Source organism: Heterocephalus glaber, unplaced genomic scaffold (assembly GCF_053883595.1).
Source record: "Heterocephalus glaber isolate CG9 unplaced genomic scaffold, H.glaber_assembly_v1.0 deba00000071, whole genome shotgun sequence".
Lineage (NCBI taxonomy): Eukaryota > Metazoa > Chordata > Mammalia > Rodentia > Bathyergidae > Heterocephalus > Heterocephalus glaber.
In genome coordinates this window covers 27901984-27925855 of record NW_028258137.1, presented here as the reverse complement: position 1 = coordinate 27925855, position 23872 = coordinate 27901984, and the positions used below count along the sequence as shown (strand labels likewise).

The window sequence follows — 23872 nt, the reverse complement described above, 5'->3', positions numbered from 1 at the left end:
CTGTCCTAGCCCCACCCTCTCCTCTCTTCCAGTGGGAAGGAGAGAGGGACCACATTTCTCCTCCCCCAGACCCTGCTTGTCTTTGCCCAGCCCAACCCCTTCTCCATGAATCTTTCTCCCCCGGATGCACTCACGTCCTGCTGTGAGGCCTGCGGGGAGAAGACCTTATCCAGCTCAAAGGACACTGGCTTGCCCTTGTGCAGTAGGTGAATGATAGCGTCATCATCGGGATCAAAGGACACAACATTGGTCGCATCGGGTCCTTCCCCGTCCTCTTTGGTGATGGGCCGAACACGAGCAATCACCCGGATGTTTCCTGGATTGGTAGTGGATGGAAAGATGAGCCCAGGCTGAGTTAAGACCAGACAGCTTCTACTCTGGTGTCCTGGGCAGATTAGTGGCCTAGGAGTCCCCTACCTTTTAAGCCCCACAGGGCAAGGTGGCCCACAAAGCTGTTATTTATCACTCACACTGTAGTGTGAATTTACTTGGTACATTTCCTTCCTGAGGAAGGAAAATTGAGGGTGGAAGTTTTGCCATGGAGATAGGGAGAAGAGGTTAGTTGTGGAGCTCAGGTGCTGTGCTCGGTCTTGGTGAGACACCAAGGTGAACACTCTTTCTCTTTGGACTTCTGTTTCCTCAACTGCACAATCAGGAGCTTGGGCCTTGTGAGCCAAGGGACTTGTTCTATCATGAATGTCAGGACAGGGCTTGGGCACAAGATGGGCAAACAGGACCATCCAGACAGGGGATGGATGTCTGGCAGCATGTCTAATGGGCACAGCCACGGGGTATTTAGGGGTATAATCTGCTCATGCCACTCTCTCACCTCCTGCCATTTGTGGGTCCCTCTGCCCCTGAAAGAAAGGAAAGCCTCCTGCCCCACTACTGCCAGCCAGCCTGGCCCACCTCACTCCTTCCACTATCCACTCCAGCTCATGAGCCAGGTCTCAGCTCTGATGCTGCCTTGTCAGGAAGCCCCCCACTCCCTCTTTGGTGCTGTATCCAGGGGTTCCCAGGATCCCTCCCTGCTCTGGTAACAGGGTATGTTGAGTGAATGGTGACCACTGTCTGAAGTGAGCACACTGAGAGTCCGAACGGTGTTGGTGGGGCCATGGCCCAATGCCCAGTGTCTGGCCCAGCACCCAGCCCAGAGCAGGAGCTCCCTAGAACTTGGAGCAGCAAACAGTGAAGTCTCAAGCTTTACAAGGCCCAGGTCAGAACAGGTGGCATCCCAGCTGCCACCCCATGCCTCCGCCATGCAGGGCCTGGGAGCAACCTGCCCTGGGCATGGAGCTTCTGAGCTGGGCAGGTCCAAGTTCAAGTCCAAGGTGGACGATTTTCCAGCCCTGGGGCTTTAAACAAGTTCCCTGGCTTCTCTGAGCCTCCATCTATGATGCCTCTTTGGTGGCAGGGCACTGCTGCAAAGATGACCGCTGAGCTGGGTGAGGACCCTGTCCCGGAGCCTAACCCAGCCAACTACAGTCACCTTTCAGCCGCACAAGCTCGTTGTGGCACTTCTTGCGCAGCTGCAGCTCCCGGCGGTACTTGCGAAGCAGGTCATGGTTGTTGCTGTTGACCTCCTCAATGATCTGGTCAATCTGGTGGGGCACGTGCACTGCGTCAGGGGGGCTGGCTTCCTCAGGCCCACCAGACCAACTGCCACCCCATCACAGGTCAGATTTCCCTAGTAACCCCTCTGGGTACCATCCCCATTGTACAGATGAAGAAACTGAACCTCAGAGAGGTTAAGCCAATAGCTCAAGGTCACCCTGTGAATAAGCAAAGAGCCAGGACTGAGCTTTCACTTCTGGCACTATCACCTGACTCCAGGATTTAGCTGGAATCAAATTCTGCTGAGTAGCTGGGGACCTGAGAAAACTGGCTCAATGTCTTTGAGCCTTAGTTTTCTTATCTGTGCAATGGGGGAAGAACATCATCTAACTCAAGAATCTGTGGGAGATGATAGGTGAAGATCTCCATGTTACATTTCCCAGGGGAAAAAGGGCAAGATGGGGAACCACATGTCCAGGATGCCCCCTTTGTTGGGTAAAAGGGAAGTGTAAGTACTTGTCCACAGACAGCAATGGGCATAAGATGCTCTGCACTCTGGGGAAAATGTGGGGAGACCTCCCTAGCAGGAGGGTAATACATTGGCGGAGAAGCTGTTCCTTTCCTCACCCAACCCCACAGAGTTTGACCTCTCACTGTCTTCCATGCATTAACTTTTTCTCTTTTTTGGTGCTGTTAGGGCTGGAACCCAGAGCCTCACACTTGCTACACAAGTGCTTTATCACTGTGCTACACTCCCAGCCCTAACAATTTTTTTAAAGGAAAACTATTTTCTATTCCCAAAGCATATTAGTCTCTGCAGAGGTGTCATACAAATTTGAGGAGCCAACAGCTATAAAAGGCTCAGCATGTAGGAGGCACTTAAGAGACACTGGCTAGTCTCATACTGTACAAGCACAGCTTTAAAAAACTAACTTAGGAGCTGGAGGTGTAGCTCAGTGGTAGAGCACTTGCCTTGCATGTGCAAGGCCCTAGGTTCAATTCTCAGTCCCTCACACACAAACTAAACACATCAGATATAAGAATATGTGCAGCATGTTTGAGATATATATAACGTGTTTGCTTTAAATAATCACAATAAGACAAATACCCGCAAACCTGCCTGACCAGTCTACTGGTCTATTTTCAAACAGGGCCTGCAAGGTCACACGGGGGCGGGGGGGGGGGGTTTGCTGTCCGCGAACTCTGAGTTTTGTAAGGGAGTCCTGGGTGGATGCTGTGTCTGCCAAGGTTCCTGGTCTCCACCAGCCCTGCCCTGGCTTCCCTTGCTCACCTCAGCCTTGGCGCTCTGGAGGGCCTCATCCAGCAGCATTGGGAAGTTGCGCACCTGCCGCTTAAGCCCATTGTAGTCATTGGTGAGGGTCCGCAGTGCTGGCTGCAACATCAGTAGGTTTGTCCGGACACCTATGGGGACACAAGGGGTGTGAGGTGGACACCATGTGAGGCTGGGGGATGGGACAGGCAGGGCCCAGGCAAAGGGCTCACCTGCCAGGTTCTCATGAACAGCCTTCATCTCCACCTGGGCTCTGGCAAAGGCCTCCTCAATGGCCCGGTTCTTGTCCTCCTCCATGGACTGCATCTCCTCCAGCATCTGCCCATGGGCCCGCTCCAGCTCTGTCTCATACATGGAGATCTGGCGGCCAAGCCAGGAGAAGGCTCAGGATGAACCGAAGCAGGTTCCAGGAAAGAAGCCCCAACCCTCACCTCAAAAGCACTTGAACACACACGCTGGAGAGAAGGATCTTATGGATTCTACCTGACAGGGGACTGGGAGCATGGTGCAGCTACCACCTCCCTACATTAGCCCCACTACCAACCTGGTCCCAGGCACATAACAGGTGCATGAGCCATGTGCCCCCCAGGGGGGTCAGAAAGTATCTGTTAGAAGGCTGGGAAGCAGCTGTGCTCACTGAGCACACCTGTGTGCTGGGCCCCGGGCAAAGAGCATCTCGTGACCTGTTCTGGAGTCCCCACTGTGAAGAGGGTTCTGTGACCAGATCACGTTGTAGATGACAAAATGGACAAAACTTGCTCTTGGCCACGTGAGCAGCAGAGATGGGACTAGACCCCCAATTACAGGGTCCCCAAAGGCTTAACCACAAGACATACTGAGGGGAAAGGGCACCCCACATGGCCCACACACCTGTGCCCGGAGCTGCGTGGTCAGCTGATTTGAGCTGTGAAGCTGCTGCTCCATCTCCTTCAGCACCTGCCGCTGCATGGCCACCTGCTCCTGCAGGTGCTGGTTCTGGGCCTGGGACTCACTGAGAGCCTGCTTGGTCTTGGACGACTCCACCTCCACTGTCTTGGTGACATACTGCAAGGTAAGGGGAGGTTGGGCATGTGGAGGCACATGGGATATGGCTGCACTGGGGATGGGTCCTCAGGGACTCCCACCCAGAGCCCCAGGGAGGGCTACAGGAGTTATAAGGTCCAGGCTTTGCAAACTGCTGGGATCAGTTCATCCTATGAGGGGCTACTGAGAGCCTGGCTGCAGTCCAGCCTGGGCACAGAACAGGTAAGACGGGAAAGATGAGGGCAGAATGTAGAAGCTGCATTGCATGTAGGCCAGGCACCCACTGGGCACCTCAAATCAAGCATTTATGGCTGGCTACCTACCCCACACCTGGGCTGCACCACGGGAGGGGAAAGGGCAACGCTGAGTACACAATTGAGGAATTCATGAATTCACCTGGACAAGCCTCTCTCTCTGCCAGATCGAGGGCTCATAACCGCCTGGTGGGTGGCTCACCTTGACAGGTGGAGACTGGGCCTGCAGGCTGGCAATGGTCTCATGGCTGTCTCGCAGGCGTCGGCTGAGCCGCTCTTCCTCCTGTGCCTTCTCAGCCAGGCAGTCTTTGAGCCGCAGCTCCACCTCAGCTAGCCGGTCGGTCTTCTGCTGCACCTCCAGGTTCAGCTCCGACAGCATGCCCTTGTTCTCCGCCACCTCCAGCTGCAACTGGGATACCTTGTGGCGGAGCTGGGTGCTCTCCTGTGGGTGGTCAGGGAACACAGGGGACAAATGGGCAGGGGTCTGTGAGGAGCTGGGGTGGCTGTGAGGCATGGAGCCCCTTCCCCAGGCCCACGGCTCACCTGGCTGTGCTTGCAGCCCAAGCAGGGTGTGGCTGCCGGCTGGGCACACAGCTCCTGCAGCTCAGCCTCGTAGCGCCCTAGCTCCTGCCTCAGCCGCTCATTCTCCACCATCAGTGGGTCCCGGCGCTGCTTCTCCAATTCAGTGCCTCCCTGTGGAGAGCCAGGGCACAGGGGGGGCATGTGGCAAGCGCAAGCCGCAAGCCGGGGTCAACAAAGGGGTAGGCAGCGTGTAAGGAAAGGCAAGGGAGAGGGGAGGAGAGGTGAGAAGCAAGGCAGAAAAGGAAAAGAAGAGAAGGAGAATGGCAAGCAAGCAAGGAAGAGAGAAGAGCAGGGCTCAAATCAAAGAGACACCGGAGAGGAGAGAGTGAGAGGTGAAGCCGGAGAGGCCCCCGCCCCGCTCTATTTCCTGAGTGTGAAAGTAACAAGAAGTCACATTGATGCAGACTTCACACTCCTACTCTATGTCAGCCAGAAGGGCCGGCCCCTCCCCTCAGGAGCTGCAGCAACTCCAAGAGGGCTAGCAGGGCACGCAGTCTGATAGGGTGGCCTTTGCTTGGGTGGGCTGGGAGATGGGGCTGCACCCCTGGGTGGAAGGGCACCCACTCCCCCTTAGGATGGCGTGTGGGGCCTCACCAGCTCGGATCGCAGGCGGGTCACTTCCTGGGCCTGGCTGACGAGCTTCTCCTTGAGATTTTCCACCTGTCAGCACAAAGCCAGGGCCATGGTGAGGCCGGTCCTCATCTCCAGCCTCCCAGGCCTCTTGCCTATACCTCTCATGACATGACGTTTGTTCTGGGCCCTCCGGCCTTTCGGCCTCAGGCCTTCCTGCATTCAGGCCTGGGCTCCAGGTGGCAGGAGGATAGGCTGCTCCTGACACCCTGCAGCACCCTCTCCTACCTGGTGCAGGTCCCAGCCAGTCTGGACTCCTCCTTTCTCAGCACCTGGGCCACCAGGGCAGCTCTGAGGCAGACTCAGACCACTCAGGCCACTCTGAGGCCCTGGATCTGCTTTCCTATCTATAATCTTATCTTAGCTTTCTTAAAAAGAACCCCAGATGGTATAAGCTCCAGGCCCAGGCTGGGGGGTATAGGTCAATGGTAGAGCGCTTGCCTAGTGTGTGAGAGACCCTGGGTTCTATCCCTAGCACCACAAATACAAATAATAAATTCCTGGTCCTGCAAGCCCTGAATCTGTCCTTGCCCAACTCCAGAACTTTTCCCTTTGGTTTCTGACATGAGCCTACCAAGCCGAGTTTGCCTCGGCAGCCGGAGCACATTTGGGACCTGTGTCCACTCCTACTCCCAATCTGCCTTGCAGGAGAGCTGTGGCTAGCCAAGGCTGTGAGAGAGAAGGGGGTGTACTTCATCCTAAGCAAGGGTGCCCAGAGAAGAGGGAGCCACTGTGATGCCAAGAGCAAGATCCCAGGACAATGACCCTTCCCAGGAACTGTCTGCCAGCCCACATCAGCCCACCCTCGGACCTCACCTTTCCCCAGAAAATAATCCAGGCAGACAGACCTCGACAGCCACATTCACTAGAGCTTGTCTGGGATTCCACAGAGCCCTCTGTGATGAGTACGTCACCTTGGAAAAGGCCCAAGGAGTCACACGTACTCTGGTGGCTTAGGGGGTTTACCTAAGTAGCAGAGCAGGCCCTGGGCCCCGATTCCGAAATGAAAGGTGACAACATCCATAGGCTACAGGTAAGACAGGGGAGCTATGCAGGACTAGATGCCCAAGTGCCACCCAAGGAGGCCACCATGATGTGCTCCAGAGGCCCTGACCAGGGGAATGCGTATCCAGCATCACCAAACTCATCTTTCAAGAGAGGCCAGATGCTTGGATGTCTTGAGGGAGTGTAGTTTCCCCTCTTTATACGGCTGAGATGTCATCAGACAAATATGTGGGTAGTGCTTGGCCTTGGTGGTCACTGTCCCCTGGAGCTGGAGGGGGCAGGTGCTGAACACCCCGGGCCTCCACTTCTCCAAGGAGGTCAGAAGTGAGCCATGGGGTCCACCCACATTCCCAAAATGGGCCAGAGATGCCAGGGCTGCTCGCTCAAGGCTGTGAGGGGAACTCAGGGCACAAGACCTAGCTGAGGGCTGACAAGGCCTCCAGGGGACAAGCTGGTGAGGTCACCTTTGTCACCACCTCAAGCTCTGCACTGGGCCACAGACTGAGCAAGGCAGTAATGCTTGTGTCACCTCTCTGCTGCTTGCTACGAGTCCAGAGAGGACTTGGTGTCCAATACCTCTGGTCAAAGGGCTCATTGTGGCCCCTTCCCCGACTCCCCTCCCTTTCCCACACCCCTCTGACACCTGTCCCATCACAGTGGATCGACATATTTAGTCAAAGGAAAAGCCAGGAAAAATATCTGCGTACAACACAAAGGAGAGGGTCTCTGGGCTGTAGCTTTCTAGCTGACAAATTCGACATGCTTTTCAGCAATATCTAAGTTTCAAAGCGTGTGTGATTCTCTCACATCACCTTCCCCTGAAGTAAGCAAGTCTGCTCCCCATCTAGGAAAAAGTCAGCCTCCCTCCCTCCCCAGCCTGCCTGCTGCCTCACCCCTCAGGGCTCTGACCTCAACTCCCACGGTCACTGGTCACCGTGCATCACTGCTGGACACCCAGACCCCAGGGAGGCATTGGAAGTGGGTGGTCAGTGCCTGCTGGGGGCTAGGACACCCCAGCCCCTGCCTGCAGTCATGTTCCAGTTCCCCTCCCACATCACAATGGGAACCTGGGAACCTGTGTGCCTGGGATTGTGGAGGAGTCCATGAGGGGGCCCAGGAGGTGGCTTTGAAGGGACAGGAGGTGGAGGGGAGTTGAGGAAGGGACTGTGAGAGACACCACACCCTAAGCCACTGCTGGGCTTGGGCAGCAGGCAGCAGAGCAGGGGGACCCAGCTGAGACACAGCAGACCGACCCCACGGGGCACCCTGGCCAACGTAGCCATGGCCCAAGCAGTCAGCACACATGACTCAACTACTCTCCGGCCCTACGGCCAGGCGCCATTCAGGGCTGGAAAAAATAAGAAATCACTGCCAGGAAAGGGACCCTTGTTCCCCAACCCCCAGGGCCGGCTTTGGGAGGGCTTGGGGGACGATGCCAAATTTTCTCCTGAATGAGAAGGCAGAGTAGGCAGGTCCAGCAGAGTTAAGGAAAGCAGGCAGAAGTGAGAAAAAACAGACATGGGGCTGGGAGTGGGGAGAGCACAGAGCAGGGAGTGAGAGGGGTCCTCCAGGGGAGGGTCTTGGGCCAGCACACAGTAGGTCTTCAATAAATACTTGAAGCAGCTGCAAAGGGACAGCACAAACATTCCTGAGCCAGAGAGACAGGATGCAGGAGAAAGCAGCCTCCAGACCAGGCCAAGGAAATGGTCCCAGGGTAGCATGGAGGTCAAGCCAGGGCTAGGTGGGGGCAACACCCCTCCCTGGCCCAAGCTTTTCACCAGCCAGAGAAACTGAGTCATGGTACAGGGCCCAACAGGGGTGGGGGGAGTGGGGGGATGCTGTCTGCTGAACTGACACAAACCTGCATTTACACATAGGCAGAACAGCAGGTGGGGCCGCCTGCTGGCTCTGTTTTCTCAGCTGTCTGCTCCTGCTGATTACCTCCCGGCCTCCCACCACGCTGGGCTGCCTAAGTCAGCCATCTTCCAGGCAAAGGGGGCTCCTCCCCTGGCATTGCTGATGGGGGAAGCCCTCGAGAAAACAAAGCCCGGGGATCCCCTGTTTTACAGCTGCCTCCCCAACCTGTCCCAACACATCTCCCACCCAGGAGGCCAAATCCTGGCCATGTAACCACTGGCCAGGCCCGTGTAGCCTGTCCACACGGTGTCTCTGCGGGGATGGCGGGGGAGGGGGGTGGCAAGACTAGCAGTTGGAAAAAACAGATGCCTAAACCAGATTCTAATTCAGACTTCACCTTACTCACCTTGGACAAGACTCCTGAGCTCTATACCTTTCAGTTTCATCATCTGTGTCAGAGGTGACCTCACTGAAGTTGTCTTAAGATTAAATGAAATAATAGATGTGAACTGCCACGGTGCTGCCCAGCACATATGTGCAGTTATGAATTGAATATCCCTTGCCCAAAATGCTTGGGACCATAGTGTTTCTGATTTTAGACTTTTTCAGATTTTGTAATATTTGGCTATATAAGTCCCACTCAGGGATGGAACTCCCAAGTCTAAACACAAAATTCAGTTATGTTTCATAACCTTTACATACATTGCCTGAAGATTACTCTTGCAGTCCTGGGGATCAAACCCAGAGTCTTGTGAATGCTAGGCAAGCACTCTAGCATGAGCTATGTTCCTACCTCTTTTAAAATTTTATTTTTATACAGGGTCTTCCTAAGTTGCTTTGGCTGGTCTTGAACTCATGGTCCTCCTGCCTCAGCCTCTTGATTGGTAGGATTGCAGAGTTCTACCACAATCCCCAGGCATAAGATAATTTTACACATTATTTAATTTTATTTATTTATTGGTACCAGAGATTGAACTCAGGACCTTGCACTTGCAAGGCAGGCACGGTGCCACTGAGCTAAATCCGCAGCCCTTTACCCATTATTTTAAATACTTTTGTGCATGAAATAAATATTTTTGTGCTCTCTGAGGCATCAGACTTGTGGTATCATGTCGACCCACAAAGTTTCAATTTGGGGCATTTTGTATTTTGGATTTTTGGGTTAGGGATATTCAACGTGTACCAGAATGAAAGGTCTGTGAAGGCAGAGACTTTTGTCTGCAGTGCTCAGCACTGAACTAACTCAACAGTGCCTGGCACATACTAGGTGCTCAGTAAATACATGCAGGATGAATGCTAAATAAACAAGAGGCAGGTAGCACAGGCTCTGTGGGTGAGGCTGCTAAGAGTGGAGGCTGCTGGGCTGGGCTGAGGGGCCCAGAAGGATTCTCACTTGGAACTGTGGGCAGTGGCTGCCACATGGGAATGTTGGCCCAGGGGAGCTGCAGCTTCCAATTTTTTTTTTCCGCTTCCAAGTTTTATGACAAAAACAAAGCCTAGATTTCTATGTAAACTAAGATTTAAATATTTGCAATGAATTTTGATTAAAACAGTGAAGCCAATGAGAAAACAGAGCTTGTGGGGGTGACACCCACAAGGTACCGTACTTCACCGTCCATTTTTCTGTCCACTCTCACAATGGATCCATCCAATGACTACAGAGCCAGTTTGGAGACAGAGAACCAGAGCTCACAGAGGAGTTCACTTCCTACTGTGGCACGGCTGGTAAGAGGCACAGCTGGGAATAGAACTGAGCTCCCAGGATTCCAAATCCAAAACTTCCAGGTGATGGTGGCAACACCGGTAACCTGCCGGGGATCATTTCATCCAGAACTGTTATGACTGCTTTACAGATGAGAAAACTGAGGTACAGAGTGGTAGGTAACTAGCCCCACACACAGCCAATGGCAGTGCCAAAGTCAGGGTTTGATCCCAGCCTGAGGCCTGTCCCCACAGGGTCAGACCCTCCAGAGAGCTGCGAAGAGACAAAAGTCTCTGCCTTCACAGACCTTTCATTCACACACATCTCCCAAGAAAGTTCCAGAAAAAGAGTTTGCAGGCAGGAAGTGCACAGGCCCATTCAGACCTCCCACATCATCTGGGGAGCAGGGCAGGCTGGGCTTTCCTGAGGAGACTAAGGGGTAGGGCTCAAAGACAACTAAGTAGATCTTGACAATTAAAGGGAAAAAAAAGTTGTTAAAACCCATTTAGCCAGGTATGATGATGTCTGCTACTTAGGAGGCTGAGGCAGGAAGAACAAAAGTTTGAAGGTAGTCTGAGTAACTTGGCAAGACCCTGTCTCGAAATAAAAATTAAAAAGGGCTGGAGTTGCATTTGTCCTTTGTTGCTTGCTGCTTGCTGCTTTCTGCCTACCATGAACTCTGCAATACCCCTCTGCCATGCCACCCTGCCTTGGAGCCAGACAGCTATGGACTGAAACCTCTACAAACTGTGAGACAAAATAAACCTTTCCTCCTTTAACTTTGGGTGTTGGGCGTTTTGGCACAGCAACAACAACAAAAAAGGTAATTAAGACAATCACCTCAAGTTTGAGGGCAGCCTGGATTATGTAGTGAATTCAAGGCCAGCCTGAGCTACATAGTGAGATCCTGTCTCAATCAATCAAGCACATCGCACACACACTTAAAACCATGGAATTGACCAACTTTAAGCATAAATTTTAAGGTTTATAAACTCTATCTCAATGAAACTAATAGAGAAAGAGAGAGGGAAACTGAGATTGAAAAGTAAAGAGCCACCAAGGGTAGCCTTGACTGGAGGAGCCATTGCTGCTGCTGAGCTCTGGCCTTGGGCAAGATGTGTATCATGCAGGTTGGGCCCTGAACCAACCACAGCCCCCAAGGCTGTCCTGGAGTCCAGTCCTTCCACTGCCACAGTCCCTTTGCACGGGCTGCCCCTCAGCTCAGAATGCTCTGTGCCAGACCTCAGCTCCAGCCCTCCACCAGGGCATCACATCCCCCGACGTGCATGTCTTCCCTGCAGAGCCCTGTCAGTCTGCCCACTTTACATGGACACAGCAAATGTCCACCTTCCCCAGACTCAAGCCTCTGGGTGAAGGAGCTTGCAAGTCTACCTGGGCATCCCCCGTGCCCAGATCAAGAGGCTCCTGCAAACACAAGGAAGGAGACAGGCGAGCAGCAGGTGAACAGACACAGAGCTGCCTGGGAAGAGCTGCTGCTACGGAGTAGACAGACCCAGAGACTAAAGCAACGGGCAGAGGATGTAAGAGACACAGCACAGGGGAACACCCCAAGGAGGCCTGCCCAAGTCAGCAAGGGGTGGGGGCAGGACAGAGTGCTCTGGAAAGGAGCCAGAAGAAATGCTGCTGACTCGAGGTGCAAGCAAACAACCTGCTCCCCAGAACTGAGGCCAGGTCCCAGCCCTGGTGACTTCCTTCCAGCAGATGGGACACACATTTAAGTCAACTCTGGGCTGGCTCGAGTGACAGAGGAAGAGTGTGCCCCACCTGAAGGCAGGGCTGTCATCAGAGAGCCTGGCTGAGAACTCAGGGACCCTATGTGGGGATGATGTGGCACATGGAGCTGGGGACCCTGGGCAAGTGGCAAGGGTCAGACAGCCGCAGAGACAGGGAACAACCATGCGAGTGAGGAGCAGAGCCTGGGGGCTTCATGGAGACAGAAAGAGAAGAGTGAAGCAGCCAGGCACACAGAGGAGGGCCAGTGTCAGCCCCATGGGGTGTGAAGTTCCCAGCTCAGGGTCTCCAAACTCCTCCTGGACAGCTGACAAGGGAGACGGTACTCCTGGCATAAACTTAGGGAGCTCTGCCTCATTTCTGGGTATTTGGCAGCATCCTCCTCCCACACGTGGTCATTGGCCTGCACCTTTCCTGAGACTCAAGCTCTTGGTTCCTGGGGCGCTGTGCATGTGGGGTGACTGACTGCAGTGGTTTTGTCCCCTCGGGCTGCCTGCCCTTTCTTCCACTGTGGAAGAAAGGGTGGACTGAGCACAGGCCTCAGAGCACAAGTGTCCCTGTCCCCTAGCAAGAAGATGATCAGAAGGAATCCCAGGGCCTCTGATTTACTCCACCTCTTTCTCTAGCATCTTCCCAAGCCAGGAGAGGAGACTCCATTTTCTCCTATGCCATTGGCCTGGTGGCGTCCAGGTGTCCCTGCAATGTCCTCTGATCTGCTCCACAGTGGTCAGTGGTCTCTGCCCATCCCTACCTCCCCAGATACCTGGTTTTGCAGCTGGGTGGTTGTGGTTTGCTGGTCACTGTCGTGGAGGGCCAGCCTCTCCCGTAGGACTGCCAGCTCCTCCTGAAGCTGAGCTTTCTCCTTCTGAAGCTGGGACATGGCCTCCACCATCCTATGCACCTCAGGGGCCGCCCCTGGCGACCCTGGCAGGCTCGAGCACCTCCCTTTGCCAAAGAGCCGCCCACCTACAAGCAAAGTAGTGGCTGATCAGCAGGGATGTGGAGGTCCTGCTGGCAGAGGAGGGGCCAGCGTGGCAGGACAGACCATTGCAATGGGAATGGGGTGCAGGCAGGTAGGGGTGGGTGAGGGCTGGAGGCAGTGGCAGCACGGGTCTCCGGGGGGGACTTCAGCAGGCAGTTTCTGGGGGATGGGATTGCCCGGGCCAAAGCTTAGGAAAGCAATTACTGCTGACTGCTCTCAAAGCACATATTCCATGCCTGAAGGTCAAGCCCCTCTCTGTGGCTCACAGGCCATTGACACAAAAAAGACAGATTTTTCACCCTAGAAACACTGTGCTTGGGGGAAATGACTGCTTTCAACTTCAAGCTCTTTCAAGGTACAGAAGAGAGGAGTAGGGTCCTCAGCTGTCCCTGCAAGAAGTGGTCACCTGTGCACAGAGTGGGGCAAGAGGAGTATGTGCAAGTGCAACAGACCAGGACACGGGCAGACCAGCACATGGGGCAGGGGCAGCCAGGCCAGCACTGAGGGTGACACCTGCACATGGGGACCACACCAGCACAAGAAAGGGACAAGTACCAAGCTGGACAGGGCCTTGGCCTGAGTCCTCCTCCTCCCACGGCCTTCCACTGTCCTGTCACCAGGAGCAAAAGAGAGACAAACAGACATGGAATTGAGGCCCATACCTGCTAACGAGGCCTGGGGTGCTTGTCACAGCTCGCTGCCAGAGCACCAAGACTGAGCATGGTCTCCGCAGGCAGGAGCTGGCCAGTGGGTCAGGGGACAAAAGGACAAAGGACAGAGGAGGATGGGGGGGGCTCCTCCCTTCAGTGGCCCAAACAGAGACGGTAGAGTGTCCAAGAGCAAAGAGGCCAGGTCTTGACCAACAAATTTTCCCACCTGGCCTTGAGGCCAGGGCTTCTAGGCTTTCTCAGGGGTGAGGGGCTCCCAGACTCTGTGACTGAAGCCACCTGCACCTGACAGGTCAGCAGCTTGGACCAAAAGGCAAAGAGGCCCTCAGGGCTCTACAAAGGAGACTGGAGGTGCAGGAGAGGGGAGCAGGGAGGTTGCGGTTGTCTTGGGCACGGGCAGGACTATTTCAGAACTGGCCCCAGAGCATGGATGGGGAGGATGGTCTGCCTAGAGAGAACCAGAACACTCTCGGCCAGCTTTCCTTCCTTCCAGAGAGCCGGGGCTGGGCAATCCCTGCTTGGACAGTGGCCCTGGCTCTGAGGCCTGCATGTGACACAGCGTGCAAGTCACACAGAGCTGCCCGAGCTTCTGTGACCTGTTCTAGAAAGAGTGAGGGCAGACAGAGGCTTCCAGGCCCTCACATGGGGCTGCCATGGGTGGCATGTGACCCTGGTGGCCCTCTGCCCTGGCTGACTGCTGTCGTGCAGGAGGTAGGGCACTGGACTCCAGCTGGGGAGCTGGTTCTGCCACTTGAGAGGTGCGTGGGAGGGGCCCCCCAGGGTCTTCCTAGGTGAATGGGGACAGTGTGCCAAGCCCAGAAAGCAGGCTTGAAAGGAGCCTGGAGCCCTGGGGGTCTGTGATGTGGGTGACTGTTACAGCCCACGGGGCTGAAATGAGGCCTCAGAGAGCCCTGTCACCCAGACGTTGTTCTGTCAACAAATGCCTGAAACACCAGGCCCTGGGCTCGTTCTGGGGGCTGCAAAGCCTGGGGAGCCCCAGACGGAGAAAAAAGGTCTCAGAGAAGCTAAGCGACAGTGGAAGAAGGGAAGAAGCGAGGAGGAGGTGAGAGCACAGGGCCACCTGGAAGATCCTTTCACAGGTGCCACCCATCACAGGACCGGGGCTCAGGGACCGTGGGAGCCTGGCCTACAGGCAAGAGCCAGTCCTCAGCCCAGCAGGACCTGGCCTTCTTCTTCTCAGCACCTCTGCTACCCTGGAAGGGAAGCCTGCCTCACTGGCTGCATGATGTTCCCTCCCAAAGCCTGCTGCCCATACTTCAGCCAGATCCCACATCTGGGAACCCGGCTCTGGCATAACCTCAAAGAAGGGCGGACTCCTGCCAGACCCCAGCAAGTTCAGACACACAGATTAACCTTCAGCCACAGGATGAAGGAAACAACAGGAAGTCCAGGGCCCTTTCCTCTGGGCTTCCCCTTGGACTCTTGTGGATGCTCTTTCCTGGTTCTCTATGTGCTTGGGCTTGCTGCTAGGACCCCTGGCATAGGCTGTGAGACTACAAAAGGAGCCTGGAGAATCTTTCAGAACCATCCTTTCTGGGGAAGAACGGAGCTGCCAGCTCCATTCTCTCAGCCTAGAGGCTAGAGAATCCAATCCCTGTCTTGGGAGCCTTAGACCCCCACGGGCCCAGGTTAGAGGGGAAGGAGCCAGGCCTCTCAGCAGGCAGTGGCGTCTGGGAGGCTGCCACCTGTGCCCTGCTTTTGACAGGTGCCTGGAAAAGACAAAAAGCAGGGAAATTCAACCCTAGCCCCCGCTGGCCAAGGCCTCTTATCACTGGGGAGAAGCAAGGGACAGGGGACACAGTCCCTGGATCCGGGAGAAGCAGGCTAGAGTCTCGGAGTTCCACTCTGTGTCAAGTAAGGTGGCCAAAGTCTGCCTTAGCCACCCTGGGGGGTGGAAGGGAGAGGTGTGGGGACATCTCGAACTCCACAAGAGCCTCCCTCCTGTGCTAGTTTTGCCAGGGTGTTGTTCCAGGTCAGCAGGCAGCCCTCCTTTACCTGTTTTCTCTACATTCGTGGCAGCACCAGCTTTCAGGGCCTCTCGGTCCCGCCTGGGGACCAGCGCCTGCCTCTTCGGGAGATTGTCTTCTTTCGTCCCCTGACTCTTGCTCTTGCACCCCTTGTCCTGCAGGGCTTGCTGCCAAGACACAACCAGAATCCTCACATGAAGGGGCTGTGCCAGGGAGGGACCTTGGGACTGGGGATGGTGCACTCTGGAGCTGCTGTGGTCCTCAGGCCAGTGGGTCGAGCCCTCACTGTGCAGGTGGGGGACAATGAGGCCTGGGTAAAAGGAAGTGGCCTGAGATCCCACAGCAAGACAGTGGCAGTACATACTCCTGCCACAGGTCTCTGTACTAGCAAAGAAGGTTCTCGGACCTGAAGTCCTCAGGTCAAGCTTGGGCCAGCCCTGGAGGCTCGCTGGGTACAAATCACCAGCCAGTACCCTGCAGGTCCCATTGACCACAGGGAGCTATCCAACCCCACCACACGCACCTCCACCTCAGGGCAACCACCCCATGCCATGACCTGCTGCCACCCCGACAAACAGCCTCCCCCCTCCAGATGGCACCCTGAGGACTAGGAGGCTGCGCCCAAGTCCAGCTAAGCAGGGGAAGGGCACCCCTGCCTCCTCCACTCTCCCCACCCCATGTGGCTCTCTAGGGACCATGGGACCCCCGCCTCCAGATCAAGGAGGTTTGGAGACAAAGGAAGTGGGAACACAGCAGACCATTGGATGGGCAGGAGGGGAGTGAAAGGAAGAGGAGAAAGAAGTGCCAATGAGCCACATAGGAAGATGCAGAACCATGTGGAAGTGTGACCCATTTGAGAGCGGTAAACATGTAACAGGTATAGAAAACAATCTAGAGAAATAGAAGGATGGTGGCTCTCTATGGGAGGCTGTGGTGCTGGGCAGTGACTAAGTAGAAGCAGGCATCATTTAAGCTTTTGAAGAATAAAAAGAAACTTCACCATGGGAAGGAGGAAGGGAAAGGAGGTGGCTGTCCAGTTCACTCTGAGTATGTCTGGCATTTGAAGTTTTCACCTTGTAAACATCTACAGCATTTTGTTTGTTTCTTAACATCAATAGGGGTATCTGGGAAGCGAGATCACAGAAGCACATGTATGTCTTTGAGCTCTCTATATTCAAAACAGACAAATGGTATGTTTTAAAAAGTCTGGCCAGACGTGGTGGTGCATGCCTATAATCCTAGCATGCAGGAGGCCGAGGCAAGAGGATTTCCACAAGTTCAAGGCTAGCCTGGGCTATATATTGAGTTCAAAGCCAGGGTGAACTGCGCTGTGAGACCCTATCTCACAAAACAAAACAGAACAAAATTTAAAAAAAAACAGTCTGCAATGGGCAAGGCCTGGGTGGACCACCTGTTGTTACCTGTGTGCGGTGGGGCTGTAAGTTACAGTTGTACTTACCTTCCCTCAAGCCCCATTTCTCTCCTTAAATTAGAAAGGATAATAACAGCGCCCCTAGCGCTTGTGTGGCACAACTGCGGCAGTAAAGCAAAACAGATTGGTCCACAGTAACAGCACAACATAGGGCAGCTGTGATTACTATTTCTGTAACTCCTTTTTTTTTTTTTTTTTTTTTAACTTTGATCATCAAAAAGCCAGTAAAAAGAACTGGGAAAGAAGAGGAAAGTCGACCTCAGCAGGGTCCTTAGTTTGCCATCCACTCTCACTCATGTCCTCTCGATTCCAAGCTGGGAAGCAAAGCCCTTGTAGTTTGGAAGATTCCCGCTGACTTAATTTTGTCTCCACCCTTTGACCAACTGCCACACCATCACGAGCAGGTTTGTTGGCAATGGCAGCGACAGCAACAGCTGGAAGTTCCCATTTGTCGACCAGAGCAAAGTTTACACTATTTCTGGCCTGTTGGCCAAGGCACAGGAAGGCAGACAGCCTGGGGCTGGGATTTTTGTAGCACCTCTGAGGGTGTCTTGGAGGCTGGGGGTCCCTAAGCCTATGGGCTGCTCTGCTGTGACTGCGACCCACTCCGGCCCCACATTCACAACCCTGACGTGATAAAGCTCTACGGGGCCCCAGAGGGAAGTGAACAGCGTGGAGGTTGGAGGCCGGCTGAAGCTTCTGAGAGCCTCAGCAGATCTTTGACCCCAGGCCTCGGAAGTACACCCCAACACCCCATAATCAAAGCTCAAGAGCACAGCACCACCCAACTGGAGGCCTTCATTCCCGACCACAGCCTCCCAATTTAAATACCAGTGGTCCAAGTCAGGGCAAAGACTAGCTCTCTGGTTTCTTTAACTGTTCTCTGACCAGACTGGCTTTCCTGCAGTCCTTACAGATAAAAGGACCATCTGGTTTAGTTTTCTGATGAATCTTGTGAGAAGGGCTAGGAAACACCATGGGACACAAGCCTGCCCCTAAAGCAACATCATCCTTGGGCTCCTACTCAAATCAGGGGTTGGGGTCACATGGTGCCCAGCCCAGGGCTTTTGTCCATACTGGAGAGGATTCATTGCAAGGGTATGTGCTACCCAGCCCTCTCTTGCCCATGGTCTGTACATAGCTCCTTCAAGGCTCTATGCACATGCAGCTTCTGGGAAGAGGAGAATCTCTCCATGTGGATGTCAGAAGAGCATGAGGAAGGATTTGAGGGGTGGGGCTGTCAGGCACACCCTTTCCTAGGGCCTCAACAACACAACCCAGTACTTCATCCTCTGCCCCTGCATTTATGGCTCTTATCTGGTTTGCATTCATGATCATTACCTGACTCTGGCATCCCTGCTGGACTGTCAAATGTTTATTCTCTTCCCTGTATCCCTGTACCTAGCACACACTGGTGCATAGTAGGCCTTTCATATGTAACTCTTCAATGAATATATGGATTAAAAATGGGCAGAGCTCATGATGCTCTGGAAATTACTCAAAGCCAGAGGTGTACAAATACTTAAGGGGTTCACCATAATCAGAAACAATACAGAGAAGAAGGTAGAGGGGGGAAAAAAATCTATATACTGATATATAGTGGTACTGGGAATTGAACCCAGGGCCTCAAACGTGCTAGGCAAGAGCTCTACCACTGAGCTACACCCCCTAGACCAATAATAACCTATGGTAAAACCTCAAGTAGAGTATTATGAAGTAGTTTAAAAGAATAGGGAGTTCTCTATATACTGACAGGCTATAAATATAAGCAGTTACATAGGAACAATAAATGAGTAAGCACCAAGTACATCACAGTAGATTTCTCAAGACAGGGGATCACGAGAGGCATTCAGTTTCAAGTACTGAGTAGAATTGCACAATGTGAATTCTTTACATCATGTATTACAAAGTTAGCTGTGCTCAGTGGTTCATACCCCAGCTTACTTTGTGACCAGCAACGAATTATTTAACCTCTCTGAATCTGTATGCTCTCATCTCTAAACCTCAGATAAAACAGTAACTATCTTGAGATAGTTACGAGGATTATATGAGAATATGAGATACACAATCCCTATGTTCAGGAACAATGTTTAACAAACACTAACCACTATACTGCTATCTTTATGTACTATTTCTATAATCAAATTCACACATATATGTAAAGTTTGCCTTTTAAAAATCAGTGGTAATGGTAGGAGGGAAAAATCCCAAGATTTGGTGAAGCCCCTTACCTAGCTTTGGATTTGCACTTCAAACAAGGAAATATAAGTATGGTCCCTAGTCTCACACCTGAGTGGAAATAAACAGCTACCCAAAGCCAACTTGTCTTCCCAATACTCCAGGCCCTGCTCATTTCAGTAAAGGCCCCATATTTTCTGCTTCAACACTTCAACACCTCAGCCAGGGAGTGGCCAAAAAGCTTGTCACCTCCCATGAGATCTTCCCTGAGATACCGTACAAGCAAACTGCCCCATCCAAGCAGGCTCAGGACCAGACCGGCTGTGAGGAGCGGGGCAGAGAGTTGCAAGGCAGGTCTGAAGAACCCTGTCCCGGACCCAGCTGCTGGAGCTCAGAGGACTAAAGGGCACCCTGCCCCACTCACCCGCCTTGTCTTGCTGAAGGCCCAGTGCTTACCCGCACGGTCAGGTAGAGCCTGCGGGGACTCCCAGGGCCTGCCCAGTCCCCGCTGAGGGTTCGGCACTGTCCTAGGGCCGGGCGAGCTGCAATTCGGGCACTGGAGTCCTCGTCACTGCCAACCACTGTGTCTTTTCCACGCCCTGTCCCAGGACAGAGAGATAAGTGAGACGGTCAAAGCACTGGCCACAGACCACTGGTCAGGGCCTCGGCTGGGCTCAGTTTTCACACCCTCCCCAGGCGTGACCAGGAGCGCCTCACACGCCCTCACACCCCTGCCTTGAGTGCAAGAAAGGCCTGGCGGGGACAAGCACTGCCCTTTCTTACCAAAAGCAACCCAGATTCTCTTCTGAAGGGGCACACAAGACCTTGCAGGGGGATCCCATCTCTGCACAGTGGCTTTGGGGACCCACTCTTGCTCTCTCTAGAGACAGCAGCATAAAGAAGCTGACACCACCCTGGGAGGTGCACCCCAGGGCTGTGGCTTCATTACCCAGGCTGCCTCTAGCTGGCAATTTCTGCCCTGCCTTCATTAAGGCCAAACCCACAGTGGGTGGCCTGGTCTGTGCTGTCCCCCAAAGCATCCTTAGGACCAGAAAAAGAGCATCCCCTTGGGCTCTGACACAGAGCCCTGCTGACTGGGCAAACCTCCTCCCCATCTACCCCTCCACCACAGCCTGTGGGACCAACAGGTTGGCAAACTGTGGACTCCCTGCCCCGGGACTCGATCCCATCTGACTGTAGCCACTGGGCAAATGCTTCCCAGGTCCTTCCAACCCTCAGTTTGCTTGTCAGTAAAATGGGGGGGGGCGGGGGGCAGGGAACAAGCCAACCCTAAAGTCGTGTGGTGAGGATCAGAAAAGAGGAGGCATATTAAGTTGCCTACAAGATACTAAACATACAGGAAGTGCCCCCACATACAGGCCCTGATGATCAAAGTTGCCCCGGGCTCTGCATAACCCCAGGGGAAGAACTGCCAGTCCAGAATGGTTAAGGATGTGCCTGGGGTCACACAGAGCCAGTATTCAAGGCCCTGGGGCTGACCCACCCACTGCCTTTGACCCCCTAGGGTGGGGGTGGGGGGCCTGAAGGGGTCGGTGAGGGCACTCAGAGAGGCCAGGGATGAGACCCTCCCCAGCGGCAGACGCCTGCCTTTCACAGTTTATCTGACCCATGTCAAACTTTTAAGTACATTAATGTCTGTGTGGTCATAATATTCATTTTAAAGACCTACACAGATGCACACACAAAATTGTAAGGAGCTATACAAAATGCTGACCTTTTTTTTTCCCTGTGGTTTTTTTTGTTGTTGTTCTTTTCAAATTTTTTTTTAGGTTTTCCAAGGAAAAATGTTCTTATTTTCCTTCTCTCTCTCTTTTAACCAGAAAGGTCACACTCGTTCACATTACAGTTATAATTCTCTGGACAACCTGGTGGGGTGGACCCCATATTCTGCCCTTTTCAAACAGCTGGGTCTGCCTGACCCCCAGCTTTTCCTGGGGACCCCCAGGGTCATTCCCAGCCTGGCCCTACTGTTGAGGAGCAGCCAGCCCTAGGGAACCACAGAAGCGGGGAGACCTTGGAAGGCATTGCTCTGGCTTCTCTGACACCACAAATGCAGTGGTGGTGGAAGAGGGGTGAACAGGAACTTGCTATGTGCCCTCTCTGGGCCTCAGTGTCCCTTCTGTCCAAGGAGAGGCTTGAAGAACAGGCTGGAAAGCTAAACCCGTCCCTGCAGGTCAGCAGCGACAGACAGCAGATTCCTGAAGGGATCTCACTGGAAAGCCCTGTCCCCCCACTCGGTCCCTGGGACTTGCCCCCAGGAAACTCAGCAAGGGGCCACAGGGGGCTCTCCAGCCCCAACAGTCCAGCTTCCACCCGGAATCAGGGGAGCCGCTCACTCCTTGACGTCCCTTTACCAGGGGACATGACCCAGAAAGTCCAATTGGCACCGACAGCTCCCCAGGGGACACCAGGGGCCCAGACTCCAGGACCCTTTCCCCTGCACACCTGCTATGGGGATCTCTACAGAAGCCACCAGGGCGACACCTAAAACTGAGCTCATAGCACCCAAAGCCAGCCAGGCCACGCTCCGAGCAGTCTCACTGTGCTCCTCAAGCCCGTCCAGGGCGAGTCCAGGCGGGATCAAGTGTCAGCGCCATGCCCAGCGCCCAGCGCTTCACCTACCTTGTTTACAGCCGTGGGCGGGCACCAGAGAGAGCCCCCAGATGTGTGCCGGGCAGACCGCAGAACCCCAACCCGGCAGGGTCAGCGAGAACGTGGTCGACTCTCCCTGCTCCCTGAACTGTTAAAGTTTAACCCACACCGGAGCCTCCTCCTGCGAGATTGACTGAAGCTCCCTGCCCGCCTGGGCGCTGCGCTGCCTGCTGCTACCCTGTAATTACCTGACAGCTCGGACTGAGTTTAGGAACCACGAGAAACCTCAGTCTCATCTCTGGTATCTGGAGGAAGGAAAGGAAATAAAGAGGCATTTTAAAAATGCGGACTCACCAGTTCTCAACCTCCCCGAGCCGGTGTGTGAGAAAGGGCGGGCAGCCGGGCTGGCTGGGGCTGGGGCGGGGCGAGCCATCTTGGGCTCTGGCGGCTCCCCGGCCCGGCCCACTCTCCGCGGGCCGGGCAGTGAGGGCGTGGCTCCCAGGTTCCGGGTCCGGGGAGAGGGGACCATGGCCTGGGGCTTAGCAGCCTTCTCCGGGGCAGCCTGCGGAGACAATAAGGGGAGAGGAGCTTGATGTACGCTGAAGGGCCCGTCTGGAAGGGTCCACGAAGGACGGGTCACCTATTAGCCAGAACAGCAACCCTAAATGCAACATCCTCCAAGGATCTCTGGGCTCAGAGAACAAAATTGGGCCTGTCTCTGTGTCAAGGTGCTTGTTACCGAACAGAGAGGCGCAGAAGTGGATGAGGAGTTGGCAGGTGTGCCTGCCACATCCAAGCAGCATGAAGATATGCCAGGTCACAGCCCCCTATGAGGAAGCACCAGGAATCACCAGCATCCGGGTGAGTCCCATCCTCTCTCCCAGACATCTCATTTTCTAATCACACTCAGCCAAGTGCTTAGCCCTCAGCCTGCAGGTTCCTTGGACCAGGCCTAAGAGCCAGAGACCATGTCTTGTCACTAGTAGGGGCTCAGAAGGCCAGAGGCAAGTTAGTTTTTGTTTTGTTTATAGTAATGGATACTGAACCCCGGGCCTTTGCACTGAGCTACATCCCCAGCCCACCCATCCCCATTATTTTTAAGACAAGGTCTAAATCACTAAGTTGCCTGCACTGGTTTTGAACTTTACCTTTCTGCCTCAGCCTTCCAGAGTGCTGGGATTACAGGTGTACACCACTATGCCCAGTGAAAGTCAGGTATATATACAGCAAATAACTTTTTTTTTTCCCTTTGGAGACAGGGCCTCACTATGTAGTCCAGGCTGGCCTTGAACTCACTATGCAGCCTAGGCTGGCCTTGAACCTACGTCCATCGGCCTGCCTCACCCTCCCAAGTGCTGGGATTACAGACATGAGCCACCCTGCCCACCCTGCCAGGTGTTGGCATACAAAGATTCATTCATTTTTCATTTAATAAGTATTTATTTATTGCACACGATGTTCCAGGGAACTGCCAGGGGCCCTTTTTTGGTCAGGAGAGACAGGGCCTCATAGCTCACAGTTGGAAAGGAGATAAACATTTCAGTTAACTCTTATGATGTGAACAGGATATGGGGAGGCTAGAGATACGTGCCAGGTACCAGGTGGTATGGGAAATGGAGGTGGGGCATGGAACACTGGTCCAGGACAGAAAGCTGTGTGAGTCCTTCATGAACTCGACCAATGAGCAGAACAGAGCTTAAGCCTTCCCTGCACATCTTTACTGAACACCTACTGTGTGCAGAGCAGGCTCGAGGTCCTTTAAGCTAAGTTTCAGTGTCAGACTCAGTCCGCCTGGAGAGATGGCATGGAGTTTGGTTTTAAGGTGAGTTGGGGCACCCTAGGGACTTCCTATGGAGCTCCCTGGGCAGTGACCACTTTCTGCCAGGCAGCAAATACATCTGTTGAACTTCTGGTTTCCTGAGGGCAGGACCCACACCACCAGTAGCACCAGCCTTCTGCGCCCACACCAAGTATTCTGCAATGACACACATATACACACTCGAGCTCCGACTGAAGCTTGGAAGAGAGGTCACAGCTGGCCACTGACACTCAGAGCTAAAGGCCATTGCTGCCAAAGGTCAGTAGGCAACCCCCAAAGTTGAGCAAGCAGAGAGGCAACCAGGTAAGAACGGTCAGGGTATGGAAGGTCAGAGAGGTGGTAGGAGCTCTGGACACATGCAGAGTCCTCAAAAGTGACCAGAGAGTGAGACGGAGGAGAGGACAGGCAGATGGCCATGTCTAGAAGAAAGCCCAGACAGCAGAAAGCCTCGGGAGCCCTTCAGGAGAGGACAGCTGAGCAGGGCACAGGGCAGACTCGGGAGGGCTCAAGGAAAGGGGGACAGAAGGAGCACCCACTTTCTT

General features: G+C 54.0%; 1 protein-coding gene and 1 non-coding gene across 16 annotated transcripts in view; both read right to left on the bottom strand.

The window, feature by feature from the left end:
* Kifc3 (kinesin family member C3) overlaps positions 1–23872 on the bottom strand; it is an 85483-nt gene that overhangs the window by 6380 nt on the left and 55231 nt on the right. For 9 of the 15 annotated variants that reach the window (XM_087205953.1, XM_087205956.1, XM_087205951.1 and 6 more), the window contains 12 exons: positions 21866–22073; positions 19355–19497; positions 15317–15455; positions 12414–12616; positions 5299–5364; positions 4666–4815; positions 4325–4564; positions 3716–3889; positions 3058–3205; positions 2846–2976; positions 1490–1601; positions 135–316 (listed from right to left, as the gene is read on the bottom strand). In XM_087205953.1, coding sequence (XP_087062079.1) covers positions 135–316; positions 1490–1601; positions 2846–2976; positions 3058–3205; positions 3716–3889; positions 4325–4564; positions 4666–4815; positions 5299–5364; positions 12414–12616; positions 15317–15455; positions 19355–19497; positions 21866–22040 — 1863 coding nt within the window. In that variant the 5' untranslated portion in view covers positions 22041–22073. Of the gene's footprint in view, positions 1–134; positions 317–1489; positions 1602–2845; positions 2977–3057; positions 3206–3715; positions 3890–4324; positions 4565–4665; positions 4816–5298; positions 5365–12413; positions 12617–13187; positions 13208–15316; positions 15456–19322; positions 19498–21865; positions 22074–23872 lie in introns of those variants that run through there. The other 6 variants (XM_087205965.1, XM_087205969.1, XM_087205971.1 and 3 more) reach the window with 3 other exon arrangements.
* Positions 18318–18389, bottom strand: Trnaa-agc (transfer RNA alanine (anticodon AGC)). The gene has a single exon. It is a non-coding gene; the product is annotated as a tRNA-Ala (tRNA).